General features: G+C 34.8%; 2 protein-coding genes across 2 annotated transcripts; one reads left to right on the top strand and one right to left on the bottom strand.

Moving 5' to 3' along the window:
* Window positions 1-7,349, top strand: LOC106106673 (serine/threonine-protein phosphatase PP2A 65 kDa regulatory subunit; the record flags this gene model as incomplete). Its single annotated transcript, XM_013287292.1, is given in 6 exon segments — window positions 1-171; window positions 764-998; window positions 2,800-2,986; window positions 3,909-4,063; window positions 5,448-5,565; window positions 6,241-7,349. Coding segments are annotated over 6 exon segments (1,718 nt in total), but the record flags the coding sequence as incomplete, so codon positions are not given.
* A 689-nt stretch (window positions 7,350-8,038) lies between these two features.
* LOC106106692 (V-type proton ATPase subunit B) lies at window positions 8,039-16,822 on the bottom strand. Its single transcript, XM_013287319.1, has 11 exons — window positions 16,653-16,822; window positions 15,330-15,448; window positions 13,985-14,114; window positions 13,259-13,390; window positions 12,470-12,594; window positions 11,698-11,928; window positions 11,161-11,263; window positions 10,633-10,787; window positions 10,075-10,212; window positions 9,289-9,417; window positions 8,039-8,827 (listed from the first exon to the last, which is right to left on the bottom strand). Exons 1-11 carry the CDS (start codon window positions 16,735-16,737, stop codon window positions 8,690-8,692), a joined length of 1,485 nt encoding a protein of 494 aa, XP_013142773.1. The 5' UTR covers window positions 16,738-16,822; the 3' UTR covers window positions 8,039-8,689.
* Window positions 16,823-17,243: the final 421 nt, after the last annotated feature.

Raw genomic sequence — 17,243 nt, 5'->3', positions numbered from 1 at the left:
TAGACGAACTCAAAAACGAGGACGTACAATTACGATTGAACTCCATCAAGAAATTGTCGACCATTGCTTTGGCACTAGGAGTTGAACGCACTCGTTCTGAACTGATTCCTTTCCTCACCGATACCATTTATGACGAAGACGAAGTACTCTTGGCTTTGGCCGAACAACTCGGTAAGTTGCATCAATCGTACTTTTTACTACATAATACAAAAAAAACCTCAAAGGAAACATATAATAGCTCAGAAATCAAGACGAGAATAAAATATCACATTATTGTGAAATTTGGAATCCTAATTATTGTTTTAAGTTTAATGCCTCTCCACTTCTAACAAATTTTCCTTATGTACTATCATTTATTAGTCACTAATTGCTTGAATAATCTATGTTCAAACTCGCAATTTACTTATCTCTAAGCTACGGATGCTCAGTTCCAATTGACATTTTTAACTGGACAGGCTGATTTTAACTGTTCAGTTCAATTGCCAATTAAAATTTTATCTACACACGCACATTTTTCACTAAATAATTCAAGTCTTTAGTTAGAACTGTCTGTAGTAGGTTTTAGAGAGTAATTAAAACCCAAATTTGTTTAACATGTAATTCAATAAATGTGTTTTTGTACCAATGTAACTACAATAAAATACATTATTTTATGTCTAAATCTATTCATATATTATTTCCATTTTAATATATCAATCAAATTCAGTTTCATGTTAAACATATATAAAATTAAACAAAAGTCAAAACCACAATAATGTCATAGGTAACTTCATCAACCTTGTTGGAGGTGGTGAATTCGCCCACTGCCTGCTGCCACCGCTGGAGTCACTCGCTACAGTCGAAGAGACAGTAGTGAGAGATAAGGCAGTTGCCTCACTACGTGCAGTCGCAGCCCATCACACTCCTCAAGCATTGGAACAGCACTTTGTACCTTTAGTACAGCGTCTAGCTGGTGGGGACTGGTTCACATCGAGGGCTTCAGCATGTGGACTGTTCAGGTATCTTTAGATTACCATTGTTTGATATGGATACTAAGATATTGTTATCTCATTTGCTTTCTGAAAAAACTGTTGATACAATGCTCAGGTATTATATAGCATTAGGGGAGTCCGTTTCTACAAAGATTACGAGTGATGGGTATAGAGCTTTACTAATTCTTATCCACAAAGACCGCACTCACGTTAGTGGCCGGCATGCAGCTGCGGCATGAGGAGAAGCCAAGAGTTAATCTCAAGTGAAAATGTTTTTATAGTCCAAAGTAAATAAACCAAAATTATTTATCTCCTTTATTAATTTACTATGTTTCTCTCTCTTGTTACTATCTTGCTATTAAAAAAAAACAAAAGCAAGTATTCTGTGTGTTCTTCCAGACTATCCTCTACATCTATGATAAATTTGATGCAAGATCCTTTGAGCAGTATAGGCTACAAACTCTAACATAGAACCAGACTCATCTAAAACTTTTGCATTTATGTTAGCAAGATTTTTAAAACACAAATAAGATTTTGTTGGAGTACAATTTGAAATTTTTGGAGATTTTATATATCTTGAATCAATTAAGCCAATAGCTAATAGTTTGGGGTTAGTGTAGTGTATGGCCACACTGTTTACTTGTGTCATGGTGTCATGCCAGCAAGTCAGTCGTGTCCAAGCCACCGACAGGAGCAGACGTCCCAAGCATACAGTATACAGTAAGGACTACAGATCTTGTGCTTGAATTCCGCCATTGGACTATCGTCGTGAACCATATCCTAGCACAAGCCTAGAACTTAATCGGAATGGTTAGAGAAAATATTAGTAAATTAACAAAAATCAACTGATATTTAAAAAATTATCCAATCTAAGTCCAGTCTAAAAGCAATCACAAATAACTATTGTTTATTAGTCAAGGTAAACAAGGTTATTGTCTATTGCAGATGTGTTTGTAAATAAAATACTAGTTAGAAGCAATAAAAGGTGTTTGCAAATTATTTTTCTTACTCTGCAAGTGAAATGCCAGAATATCTGTACATATTTTTCATATTCATTATATTTTTTCATCAGACATATTTGCCTGCAATTCTATCCTTTCTAAACTAAAAAAAAAACTTTATTTTACATCTACTAAATTTCAATGATGTCCAATAAGCTGTTTTGGAGATATGTGTTGTTAGACAACTTATTTAATTGATACTGTCGCTTTAAACTCAGAGCAACACTTCTCGTCAAGACTCAAGTTGCGCGCCAATCTATCCATACTTTTAGTGACATTGACAGCTGTCAGCTAGGGACGTGACGTTTATGACGATAATCTAGAGTTGCACCAATTCTATAGCACGGTACTAATTTTATTCCTAACACTATAGACTTTGGAAAGGTTATATATACTTCAATAAATCTGATTTACAGCCTTATAAAAGTACTATTTAAAGATAAGAAAGATCAGAATAAATAGAAATAACGAACCTTCTAAACTTTTGCATTTATTTTACTAATATTATAATCGCGAAAGTTTAGATGGATGTTTAAGTATTGCATGAACAGCTTAACAGAAGCTCTATGGAATTTGGCATAGATGTAGAAAATTGTCTGTAGGACTGATAGGCTACTTTTTTTTTTAATTCCACACAGGATGTAAGCATAAGCTAATTTATAATATTAGTTACTATCTGAATACAAAAGAAGCCTATGTGTTGTTCCAGACTATCCTTCACATCTATGTCAAATTTCATCAAAATCCATTCAGCTTAGGCAACAAACTAATTATCCATCTAAACTTTCTCATGAATATTAATAAGATCGAGTTGTTTCTTGGTCCAGTGTGTGTTACACGCGGGTCTCCGCCCCCGTGAAGGCGGAGCTCCGCCAGCACTTCCGCACGCTTTGCCAGGACGACACGCCGATGGTGCGCCGCGCAGCCGCTTACAAGCTGGGAGAGTTCGCCAGAGTGGTCGAAGTGGAGTATGTGAAGAGCGAACTTATACCCATGTTCGTGTATTTGGCACAGGTAAGAATTATTATGTCAATACCACACAAGAAAGCGTAAAGTGAAAGCAATTCATCAGTGCTATCTATACTCATGTTATAAAAAGGAAAGATTTGTATTTTTGTATGTATTGAAATAACTCAAAAACAAGATAGACGTTAGTTGTGAATGTCGAGGGGTACATTGGTAGAGGAAGACCTAGAAAGAGATGGTTGGATTGCGTGAAAGGTGACATAATCAAGAAGGGAGTGATGACTGAGATGACGGATCATAGAGTGCTTTGGAGGACGACAACCCGGTGTGCCGACCCTACGGAAGTAGGATTAAGGCAGGGGAGATGATGATTGAAATAACTCAAAAACTACTGTACCAATTTTAAAAATTCTTTCACTGTTAAGAAAGGTGAGTAAAATAGGCTATGTTTTTTTACTATTTTCAATTTCACTCGGGCGAAGTTGCGAATAACAGCTAGTGTTTGATAAGTGTTCGATGCTTAATTTTAGGCCTTTTCTCTTTCCCATTGTCAAGGAGGATGGGAAGTGGATTTAATATGGTAGGGTAATCCCCTACTCTGCTCATTGTTTACAGGCAATATACAGTCCAGAGAAGATGTGTAATTTAAAATCGGATTAGGCTGTAAGCTTTGGAATTGACTTACATACAATCATGAAAAATTTGTTATATAACAAATCAACCTACATAAAAACCAATTTACATATGCATATATATTGTCAGTCAGGTAAAATATAGAAAGAAAGAAATTCATTTATACATCTATACTTAATTTACTTCTGTTTTCCCTTCGCAACCTCTCCATATAAGAAAATGATAGGAAAAAAAGGGACTAATATTAGGCCTCCGGCACTACACTCATCAGTGTATACGCGGAATTGCTTCCACTTCACAGCTGTAAGTGGTTACCACTGTTAAATGTTTGTGTTAGGATGAACAAGACTCAGTACGTCTGCTGGCTGCGGAGGCCTGTGCCACCGTGGCTGGTCTGCTGCCACCCGAGGACATGGAGCAGCTGGTGATGCCGACTGTCCGCGCTCGTGCTGGAGACACCTCCTGGAGGGTGCGCTACATGGTCGCTGACAAGTTAGTCTCCAACTTTAACTTGAACACTACACTTAATCTAGAAATTTAAAGGAACACATAACTTACTGAACTAAGAACAGTTTTTAACAGTGGTAGTACCCGCTTTAACATCTTAGCAGTGCAGGGCCGGCACGCCCCCAGTAATACCACGACCACACAGAAGACAGGCGTGAAGCCATTCCGTGTTTCGTCTGATGAGTGTGGTGCCGGAGGCCTAATTTAAGTCCCTTTCTCTTTACCACCCTTTTCTTACAAGGAGAGGATGGGAACGGGAAGTGGATTTGACGGTAGAGGAGATACATAGGAAGAGGAAATATCCTCTTGATGTGCGTCTCCTCCTCCGTCGGATAAGGGTAGGCAACGCATCTGCAATTGCGGATGTCTATGGGCAGTGGTCGCCATTTTGGCGGATTCAAGTGTCCGCTTGCTCGTTTGCCACCTTATTTCATATAAAAAAAAAAAAAAAGAACAATTATAATGCCTGAGTTTCATACATAAAGATATTTAGTACTTTTTTCATGTTAAAGCAAGAGCTTGTTCTGTTTACCTAACTTAACATGGGATTGATGGCATGAAACTAGCAAATTGTACCCACCCTAGCAGTAAAACTTGATTGATTACGAAAACGGAGAAAAAAAATCTTGGTACCTAATTGGTTAGGTAAACGGAACATGCCAAAGCAATTAACAAATACCAATATTTTGAAATCAATTCTCTAGTTTTTGAATTCAGACATCCAAAAATACACTCCTCTTGTATATGTTAAGCTTCTTTGAAATTTCCTTTATCATTTACAAGGTACTAAAAATCATTGTTTTTTGTATGAGATTCATTGAGTTGAACCTATGCCTATATGTTCCTTTAAATTTCTAGATAAGAATGATATAATAATAGCTTAGTTTTTAAGGGGGGTAAACACATTGAAAATTGGACAAAATGTTGGTTACCCTAATGATTAAGGTATATGATACTTGAGTGCAAAGGAGCCAGCTGAAAATCAGCGCAGGAACGGCTTAGTCCTGCATACTGAGCTGGCTACCTTTTGCCACGATTGTGTCTCCTTTAGAACAAGTCCTTTTATGTAATTTCTATTTGTGGCAATAAATACATATTCATTCATTCATTCATATTCAAAATTTATGTCAACCAACCAAAAAAATCTTGTGTTTGACAGTTACAGTCAAGTTTTTTTTATGGAACTAAAAAGTTATATATTTTGACGCAAAGTCGTCAGCGAAAGTATATTTGATTCCTGACCATTATATTAATATGGACTCAAAAAAAATTATCTTTTTTAATAGAATTTGTTGAGCCACTACTGGACTAGGATAAGGAGGAAGATGATGATGTTTTTGTGTTTTAAATAATTGTTTTGTTTTTTCAGGTTTGTAGAATTGCAGCAAGCGGTAGGCCCGGAGCTGGCGAGATCAGACCTCGCTCAGATATTCCAAGCTCTGCTGAAGGATACAGAGGCTGAAGTCAGGGCCGCAGCCGCTGGGAAGGTAATACACACAAAACTTAGAAATACATTAAAAAATGATATGTTAACTATTCAGTATTTATCAATCATTAGCTGTGATATAAAAATATTGTTACTGTAAAAGTTCCATTTTCTAATAAATTTCAACAACAATTAAGTCTGTTAATGTTGTTACAGTTACCATTACCATGACAATCTTGCTTTGTTGCTATTGGCTTGTGGTTTTTGTCCCTTTCTCAACTGACAATTTTTTCTGATTATTGATCTCCAAAATTAAACATATATAGCCTATAGCATGTTATAAGTGTAGGGGTTTTAATTAAAAATTAATACATTCAAAAATATACTTGGATTTCCGACATACTATGTGATTTAGTGTGTATTTACACTTTATAGTACTAGCTTTCGTCTACGACTCTGTCCGAGTGGTATTAAAACGAAAAACAAAAGTGAGTAGCCTATGTGTTCTTCCAGACTATCCTCTACATCTGTGTCGAATTTGACCATGATCCGTTCAGCAGTTTAGGCTACAAACTCTAACAAACATCCATCCATCTAAACATTCTTATTTATAATATTAGTAAGATAGATTAAGTATCAACTGACAAATTTCAATTAAAACTAAAATTAGCAGTAAAGTATGTTAAAAAGTACAATTCAATAATCCCAATATTTAAAAGAATTTATTAAATTCCAGGTCAAAGACTTCTGCATGAATCTGGACAAGGCTCACCAGGAGCACATCATAATGACAATGATCCTGCCGCAGATCAAGGATCTGGTCTGCGATCCCAACCAACATGTTAAATCTGCTCTCGCTTCAGTCATTATGGGACTTAGCCCTATTGTTGGCAGACACAATACTATCGAATACCTCCTGCCGTTGTTCCTCACACAACTGAAAGATGAATGCCCCGAAGTCCGACTAAACATTATATCTAACTTAGAATGTGTTAATGAAGTGATCGGAATCCAACAATTAGTGCAATCTTTACTCCCGGCCATTGTAGAACTCGCTGAAGATACAAAATGGAGAGTCCGTCTTGCTATCATCGAGCATATGCCATTATTAGCTGGACAACTCGGACAGGAGTTCTTTGATGAGAAATTGACAGGACTCTGCATGTCCTGGCTTATCGACCACGTGTATGCGATACGTGAAGCGGCAACACTCAATTTGAAGAAATTAGTGGAACAGTATGGAGCGACTTGGGCAGAGACAAATGTGATTCCAAAAGTAATGGCGATGTCTAGAGAACAGAATTATCTCCACAGAATGACTTATTTGTTCTGTATTAATGTGTTGTCCGAAGTTTGTGGCAAAGATATAACAACCAGAGTGCTTTTGCCGACAGTCTTGTCTATGGCTGATGATAATGTTGCCAACGTGAGGTTCAATGTTGCCAAAACATTGCAGAAAATGGCGCCGTATCTTGACCCTGCGGTTATTCAGCCGCAAGTGAAGCCAGTTTTGGAGAAATTGAACGTAGATCCGGATGTCGATGTGAAATATTTCGCATCTGAAGCGATTGCCGGAATTGCTGGATAGATTTCTTTTTAGTATTCTTATTTTCTAGTTTTAATAATCTCGGAAACATTTAATAAAATATTAGTCAACTGTACAAAAGATTCTGAGTATGGATTTCATTCCAGTTTATTCGGCTGATTCTGAGTTATGTTATCTGTAAATTATGACTTTTTAATTTGTAAATTACAGATTATATAAGTTTGTCACTATTTGTAAGGTTTGCAATTAATCAACACTCCATGTGAAACTTAAACAAATTTATTATAATATAAAACAACAAATTGCTTTTTTATTTCAATACCTACTTAACTAAGATTTTTATGATAACTTACAAGATTTAATTTTTACACTACGAAGATTAATAAAGCGTATAATAGCAACTCTTAATTTAGTCAACTGCTTTATTAATTTATTTATTGCAATTAAATTATACAAACATCCATATAAAGTAACAACAATAAGTACCCCTTCGGGCGTGTAATGTAATGAGTACAAATGCAAAGAAACAAACTTTGGAAACAACATAATGCACCTAAAACCATATCATATTTGCAACTAAACACTTTATAACAAAAACAACAGAACGAAACAAAAAAAATCAAAAATTTTGTATACATGTATACATTTAGGCTTTAGGTAGGTAGGTCTTTTCTGTACATGTAGGCGATAATCTTGGGTAAATTCTAAATAGGTTTAAGCACTGTAAAAAAATGCCGAGTACCAAAAGAATCATACCCGTATAGGTTCTTTTTTTATTCATTTATTGAGTCACTAATATTATAAATGAGAAAGTTTGGATGAATGTTTGTTAGTTCGTATCCTAAACTGCTGATCGAAATTCGATGAAATTTGTTCATAGATGTCTAACAAACTGGACGAACAGAGGATACTTACTTTTGTTTTTTTTTTTAATCTGCGTGGCTTGAATCACAAGGAAGAGCTAAGTGAATTATAAATAAAAAGACGATTTAAACTTCTATACACTTTATTTCCATTCAATACATCAGTAACATAATACAACAGAGTCACTGAGTTGTTGCAGCTGGAAAATAATTTTGGAATGTAACAAAGTGTTACCCGGCGATGAAACTGAATTCTATATACATAAATAACTTTAGAAGTTAAATATCACACGCGGACGTTAATGGCAACATCGACTTTTAATTTCAACAGTTTTGTGCACAGAATGTCTGAAGCACCAGCGAAAAAAATAATAGTCACTTTATATATATTTTTTAATCATCTCAATATCTAGGAAAAATATATATACAGAGACGGTAATATTTTTAAAACTGTAACAACACACTGGCTGCAGAGCCATAGACAACTTTAAATCAACATAGCAACACTATTGTTATAATTTTGCAACTTGATTAATATAGATAATACATTACAATAAATCTATTAACAACTTACTATTTAATAAACAGTTTATTTTATCTTACAAGAAATACGCGATCCGACAATCTCCGAACAAAGCGCGGGAGAGAACAATTTGACAGCTGATCATAGACTAAAAATTTTGACATGTCAACTTTGGTCATAGAATAAATAGACGTATCGACCAAAGATTAACTAACCGTAGAGGCGAGACCGCGTTAGTGAGGGGTGGAGGGGCCTAGTGACGCGAGTCACGGGGGTAGAACTCTGCGAGGGTGGATGCGGGGATGCGCTTCAACATCTCCTTGGGGAAGATACGCAGCAGCTGCCAGCCGATGTCCAGCGACTCGAACACTGTGCGGTTCTCGTAGTTGCCCTGAGACAAACAACATCAATTAAAATCCATTTTTAAACGAGGCGTAATTTCATGTTTGAAAAATGATTTAATAACATATTTAGACCGAAACAGTCACAATAGCTTTTATGGAATTCAGAAAGCTGCTTTAAGAAAAAGAATTTAGTAGAATAAGAAAAAGAATATAGTTCTACATGTATGCCAAATTCGATTAAGATCCAAGTTGTTTTGGAGATATGTAGTAACAAACATCCATTTCTTACTAGCATTTACCCGCGACTCCTTCCGTGCTGAATTAAAAAAGCAAAATAAGCTTATGTTTTCTTCAGTCTGTAAGTCCATTTGTGACAAATTTCATTGAAATCCATTAAGCCGTTTGAAAATTGCTTGTAACAAACATCCATCCATCCATCTATTTAAACTTTTACATTAATTACTATCGAGTTTATGTATTTTTTCCATATAATCTGAAATAAAATAACCTGTGTGATGAAGTTCTTCTCAAACTTGGTGAGGAACTCCAGGTAGAGCAGGTCATCAGGAGTGAGCGCCTCCTCGCCCACCACCGCCTTCATCGCCTGCACGTCCTTGCCGATGGCGTAGCACGCGTACTGAAAACACACATTTCCTTAGTAAAATAACTAAAATAGGGTAAACAGAACTATACATATGTATAAGGTCCAGTGGTATTTGAATTCCACGTATAGTAAAGCGACCGCTGCCCACAGACGAACACATATTCCGTTTTTATGTATCTTCACCTATTATAGTTACAAGAGAAGGGGACGACATCAGTCTTCTCTTCCACAAACAAATGAATATTTAAAACTTTTTTTTTTCTCTACTTTTCCCTTGATCTACGTTCAATTTACTACCTGTTTCAATTTAGGGTATTTAAAAAAAAATATGCATTTAAGTGTAACATTATACAGAAGATATTTTTACAAGATCTCTGGAGTGGAGGGACAATAAAAATGAATCGAATTTTCACTTTTGATAATTCTAAGAACCAATGAGATACTTTGCTGTTTTTTACATCGATGTGACATCTGAGCGAATGTAATGAATGAAATGTGACGATTGACGTCACATGTCTCATGACAACTCCGGTCTCGTTTTAATGCCACGAAAATGATCGTAATTTCATTTTATTTTTAGCTTAATGGTTGAATTTTTTCGAGACAATATAATCGTTTAGAAAAAGAAAAAAATACATATTCTATATTGCGGTACAGTCCAACTGGTTGGGGGGGATATTGTGGACTCACCAGCTGGTTGGAGACGTCGGAGTGGTCCTTGCGGGTCATGCCCTCGCCGATGGCGGACTTCATGAGACGCGAGAGCGAGGGCAGCACGTTCACCGGCGGGTAGATCTGTCTGTTGTGCAGCTGACGGTCCACGTAGATCTGACACATAATACATTAGCTACCCTCTGCCACTTCGACAGTATTCAAACATAGACAAATGGAGTACCTCCTTCTTTTGGGAAGTCGGTCAAAAACAAAAAAAAAAGACATTCAAATATAGAGGCATATTTGATACTTCACTTAAATCATTTACTAGATAAATCCCGAAAGTACATTACAATATAATAATTTTATTTAAAATACTTACCAATAGGTATAATTAAATTTTATTTAAATATATTCCATTTGTAACACTGTAATTTTGTAAAATGTTTTATTACAAGTCAATACAAAAGTGGCACTAACCTTGACAACCGACATAGTACCTTTCAAAGAAGTTACCGGTGAAAAAATTTTGTTCATTATGTCTCATCTCTATATTTGAAATGTCTAAATTAGACTTAAGTTGTATATACTAACCTGTCCCTCAGTAATATAACCCGTCAAATCGGGGATGGGATGCGTGATGTCGTCGTTAGGCATAGTCAGGATGGGAATCTGAGTGATGGAGCCATTGCGGCCCTCGACACGGCCCGCGCGCTCGTAGATGGTCGCCAAGTCGGTGTACATGTAACCTGGAGATAGTATACAATGTAGATGTAAAGTATACACACTAGATGTAAAAGATACAATATAAATGCAATATACAATATAGTTACAACAATTATACAACCTAGATGCCAGTATACAATGTAGTTTTAACAAGTATACAGCGTAGATGCAACTATAACTTGAAATTACAACTTTTACACAGTGACATTAGAAGTATACAACCTAGATTTAAGTGTACATTTTAATTACAACTTGTTATTGTAGACACGAGTTTAAAGTGCTGATAAAAATTAAACAAAATTAAATTAATCCCTATAATAGATCATAAGTATAAGATTAGTATACTTGAAATAATAGCATACAGGTAAAAATTTAAGTAGTGGGAAAGTAACGTACCTGGGAAACCACGACGTCCGGGTACCTCCTCACGCGCAGCCGACACTTCACGCAGCGCCTCAGCGTACGAGGACATGTCAGTCAGGATTACCAGCACGTGTTTCTATAATATACAGAATGTATACATACATTACATCTCGAATGTATACATTACATCTCGAATGTATACATTACCTATTGAATGTATACATTACATCCCGAATGTATATATTACATCTCGAATGTATACTTATTCACAATATTTAAAAAATTGTGAGAGAAAATTAAGGTTTACTATGTATTTATTTCATCTTCTAACCTTTGTTATTCACTAGCGGTTACCAGCGTCTTCCGCGCGTAATTAAAAAAATCTTTTTTTTAGTAACAGAACCTGTGTAAGTTAGTGATAATGTAACTTTCCAATGATTAAAGAATTTTGTTCTACGTTACATCAATAAAGTTTCGTTAAATGCGGATACAATTTTACTCTAACACATTTCACCTGAAAAAGTTCTACTAAAAAATCATCAAAATCAAAAGGTACTGTATATTACTAACCTCGCATTGGTAAGCCAAGAACTCAGCAGCGGTGAGAGCAAGACGTGGAGTGATGATTCTCTCAATAGTGGGGTCATTAGCGAGGTTCAAGAACAAACAGACATTCTCCATAGAACCGTTCTCCTCAAAGTCCTGCTTGAAGAACCTGGCCGTCTCCATGTTCACACCCATAGCGGCGAACACGATGGCAAAGTTGTCCTCGTGGTCGTCTAACACCGACTTACCTGGTACCTGAGTAAAATTAAAAAAAAATCGAAATTATAATACAGTAGATAACTCAAGCTTGGGTAACATAAAAATCTCTATAACTTCAAAAAATATGTTCCCTTCCCATCAGCCCAAAACCTCTATAACATAGACTCTTGATAACTTAAAACCTCTATAACTTAAAATATTTAACTGTGGTTGGTACAGGACTAATCATTACGAGTGAACTGATGGTAATTATATCAAGATATAGCACATTAAACATTACACTAGCTGTTTATTAAATAAATAATATTAAATTGTTGCAACTGACACTGCCACAAAAGAATTTTTTTATCATAAGGTGGCAAACGAGCAAACGGCCACCTCAATCCGCCAAAATGGCGAAGAGATCGCTGCCCAGACATCCGCCATTGCAGATGCATTGCCTAGCCTTAAGTGGAAAAGACATATAAAGAGGATATTTCCCCTTCTTATGCGTCTCCACGGTCAAATCCACATTTTCTACCCTTCCTTTTCTTATAAGAAAAGGGTGGCATAGAAATAATAATTATTTTATATTTACCTTGACCAGACCGGCCTGTCTACAGATCTGGGCTGCAATCTCGTTGTGAGGCAGACCAGCAGCAGAGAAGATGGGGATCTTCTGTCCTCGGGCGATGGAGTTCATCACGTCAATAGCGGAGATACCTAACATATTACATACGTCATTTTGTTGCATTTAAAATATGTAGTTACATTTATACTAATACTAGCTTTCACCTGCGACTCCGTCCGCGTGGTATTGAAAAAGGTGAGTTGCCTATGTGTTCTTCCAGACTCTCTACATCTATACCAAATTTCATCGAAATCCATTCAGCTGTTTAGGCTGTAAACTCTAACAAACATCCATCTAAACTTTCACATTTATAATATTAGTAAGATTATAAGGAGGAAAGATTTAGATTTTTGTATGTATTTCATCCATGTGAAATAGGCCGATTTTAAAAATTCTTTCACCATATAAAGATAATTTATCTGTAAGTAACATAAGCTATTTTTTTTATTTTCTAAATTCAGCTAGTCTGATATAATTTAAATAATTATAAATAATGTTAAACAGCCAGTATGTAGTGAAGAGTTTATTTCTACACTTGCTTTTGTCCGACAATCCGTCCGGGCAGAATGAAAAGCAAAAATAAGTAGCCAATGTCATTCCCGACTATCCTCTACATCTATGCCAAATTTCACCAAGATCCATTCAGCAGTTTAGGCTATAAACTCTAACAAACATCCATCTAAAAGTTCCCATCTATAATATAAAAAAACTTATATGAGAAGAAAAATAACATATATGCTATAGAAATATACAAACCTGTCTGAATCATCTCCTCCGGGTAGATACGTGACCAGGGGTTGATGGGCTGACCCTGGATGTCCAGGAAATCCTCTGCCAGGATCGGGGGACCTTTGTCGATCGGCTTACCAGAGCCGTTGAATACACGACCTGATTGTATTTAAGTGTTTTGTGAATTCAAGTACAAGAATTGATATAATATTGAGATACATCTAAAATGTATATTCATATTTGAAAAAATATACAATTTGTATATGTATAAATTACAAATATATAAATATAATCAACACATAAACCGACATTTTTTTATATAGCTTGATGGATCGAATGTAGACTATCGTAAGTTATAATTTCATGAATTACATTTTGTTTAATTTCTTTTGCAATTGACTAATTTCTGTGTAATTTTGAAAATAACAGAAAAAACTGCAGATTTTATTGTTCACATTTTTTTAGTAAACATACTAATGTTTCAAGTCTTGTCTTGCACAAATTGTATTTCAAACATATAATAGTTTACAAAGGGCCTATTGAGCTATTTTTTTTTTGTGGTTGTTTATAAATTTTAATGCTTTGTTATATTATATCTTTTCAATTTTGTATCATGATAAAGAATATTAAAATTCACAAATTGGGTTAAAAAATAAGTAATAAGAACCTTTCTATACCATAAAATAAATAAATAAATAAAGGCCATTGAAGCCTACATAGCAGAGTTTTTATATTATTTAGATTACTACATACCCAACATGTCCTCAGAGACGGGAGTACGCAAGATGTCGCCTGTGAACTCGCAGAGGGTGTTCTTAGCGTCGATACCTGACGTACCCTCGAATACTTGGACCACGGCTTTAGAGCCGCTGACCTCAAGTACCTGATGAAACAGTCATATTTTATATTAAAACTATTGCTTAATATTATTGTTTTCAGTACAATAAATTATGTTAAACAAGCTTTCGCAAGCGACTCCGTCCGCGTGGTATTAAAAAAACAAAAGTAAGTAAGTAGCCTATGTGTTCTTCCATACTCTGCTCTACATCTATGCCAAAATTTATCGAAATCCCTTTAAACGTTTAGTCTACAAACTCTAACAAATATCCATCCATCTAAACTTTCGCATAATATTAGTAAGATTCATTATGTGTGTAATCTATGGAACTCTTAGTCTGTGGTATATAATCTTTGCCATTTTATCTGACTAGTTTAATCTGTGACCATTCTACTGCTTGTATGATAAATTCTGTTCTTCAATCTCTTCTAAGGTATAAAAATCTAACAAAAACTTGTAGATAAAAAATATAGAAAATGTGTAGTGGTATTGCAGTACCCCTTGGAAGAGCTTAAAGACAATTTTTATTGAATGAATAGTAACAAACTTAAGTAAAAACAAAAGGAAGACTAAAATCTTATTAATAAAATAGTTTTTTTTTAATTTTGATAATCTCATGAGGTGAATATATTGCAAAAGTTGGATAACCATAATTTCAGAATTTACCTATTGTATAAAAAAGATTATCTTAAGTAAGTTCTGAGGATGAATGAATAAAGATTAACAAAGCAACTTAATAATGCAAATGTGAGTGGCAGAGTTGGTTGATCCATCCCTAATGGACTTATACCATCTATCATCACCAGCTCATTATACATCCCAATTGAGGGGCTCGGAGCCTACCCTAAGTAAGGGTGACTAGGCCATAGTCAACCACGCTGGCCAAGTGCGGGTTGGTTGACTTCACACATATCTTTGAATTTCTTCGCTGATATTTGCAGGTTGCATCACGATTTTTTCCATCACCGTAAGAACGTCGGAAAAGTATGTACATATGAAAATTCGAAAAATCGAAAATCACATTGGTACGGCGGGATTCGAACCCAAGACCTGTAGATTACAAGTCAAGTGCTTAAACCACTGAGCCACCGACATTCTTATACCATCTAGAAAATACTAAGAAGATATCAAGAGTTCATAAAACTAACTGCATGTGTTAGGTGTAAGAATTTTGAAACAAAAGAACAGCACCACTAGTCTCAACCTATCCCTTTGTGTTATGGGTGTGAATTATTTTCTATAATTCAGAAGGAAACATACCTGTCCAGACCGGAGTGTTCCATCAGCAAGCTTGAGCTGGACGATCTCCGAGAACTTGGGGAATTTGACTTCATCAAGAATGACCAGAGGGCCATTTACACCAGACACCGTCTTGTATGCTATATCACAACAAATAATACAATATGTAAAATAATGGGTTAAGATTTAACTCTTGCTGCATTTCATGTGTGTTTTTGTTTATATTTTGTGACATTAAAAAAATAACAAATAAATTAATTCTAAATATTTGAAACATTTTAGGTTTTTATTTTGAAAATGCTACAGTACAAAATACTTTATGAAATTTATCTCACTGATATCTTATCACTATATCTTCCATCATTTTTTATATGAGATTTTCAATTCTTTAGAATTTTACCACTTCAATTGCTTTTTATTTCTATTTTTATGATATAATTATGTATTTCATGAAAAAATTGAAAAAAACATCACCCTTTCTAATAAGAAAATTTGCATAAAACTAACATACTCAGTGTTTTTAATGAATACTTAATAAATTATTTGAAATATTAATGTTAATCTTATTTAATACTGTACATATTTTATGCAATTATATTTTTAATTATTGTATAAGAAATAATTAAATCAAGAATCAAACATAAAATACATCTTTAAAATCATGCTAGATCACATGATGGTATTTGTTCAAGGTTTGAAGACATTTTATTTTCACTATTATAAAATGTCCTAATTTTATGAACCTTCTTCACTACTATTAAAAAAAGTAAAACCAAACCATAGACAGTTCATTAAACCAGTCAGCTGATCAAAAGAAAATTCTTATGTGGGCATGTTCCCATTGTATTACATAAATTATGAAACACTTTACAGGTAAATTTTCTTCTATACTAATCAGCGTAGCGAATTGTATGTTTTACTCCTTTCTTCTGAACGATTACTTCTTTCGTGAACAACAAATACACCCAAGTACAGTTTCAATGTTAGACACATAAATTTTCAAATAAGAATCATATAGAATTGTGTTGTTATAGGTAAAAAATTATTTATAAGAAGCGTTAAAACATCTTTCAAAAAGGTAATCCGTCCCAAAAGATGTCAATTAGAACTAATGATAAGCTAATCAAGGCTACATAATTTTCACGAAAAAGTGCTGAAAATCATAATTTATACATTACCTAACGCAAATTAGAATGATATGCTGTAAATCTACGTTCTTACAGCTAATAATAGAAGAAAACCGAAATGAAGTCATTAGTCTTATAAGCAAAATCAATAATTTGACAACCAAGATGTATCGAGCCAATGGACATGGAAAATGGATTCCCTAAATCAAATACTCACTGAGACGGGGCTGCGATATGAAGTCCCGGGATACAGCAAGGGCATGCTCCTTGGCAGCCTGGTTTACGGAGATGGTTTTTGCCATGTTTCAGTTTTCTTTGGGCAGTCCCCTCAGTGAAACACCAAACTGCGCTGCCTTCTCGCCCGAAAACTGACGAATGGATGTATTGTCTATGGCCTTTCACGTGCCGTCACGTGACCCATCACAAGGCGTAAGTTGCTAGACGCTACAAAAAATATTACCAAACGGTACAATTTCGAAAAGACAATTTAAAAATGACTTTATAAATAATAATTTTGTACTTTACTCGATAATTATTATTTTACTACTATGTCAACTGTTTTTATTTCCACAACTACATTTTAAGTTCTCACCTTCCTTAGATAAAATGGCGGCATAGTTTACCTTTCTTTTTCCTACGGGTTGATCTGAAGTTTATATTCTTATTCTAAAAAGTAACAAAATTTATGTAGTTACAGAAAAAAAATAGCAGAAATCAACGAATTTTGAATTTATTTATATGCACAAGAATTAAAATGTTTCCAACAATAGATGTGTAGTAAGAAATAAATTTCACGGCACTGGGCAAC

Source organism: Papilio polytes, unplaced genomic scaffold, assembly GCF_000836215.1.
Source record: "Papilio polytes unplaced genomic scaffold, Ppol_1.0 DF822178.1, whole genome shotgun sequence".
Lineage (NCBI taxonomy): Eukaryota > Metazoa > Arthropoda > Insecta > Lepidoptera > Papilionidae > Papilio > Papilio polytes.
The sequence above is the reverse complement of the archived record's forward strand: the minus strand, read 5'-3'. Positions and strand labels throughout refer to the sequence as shown.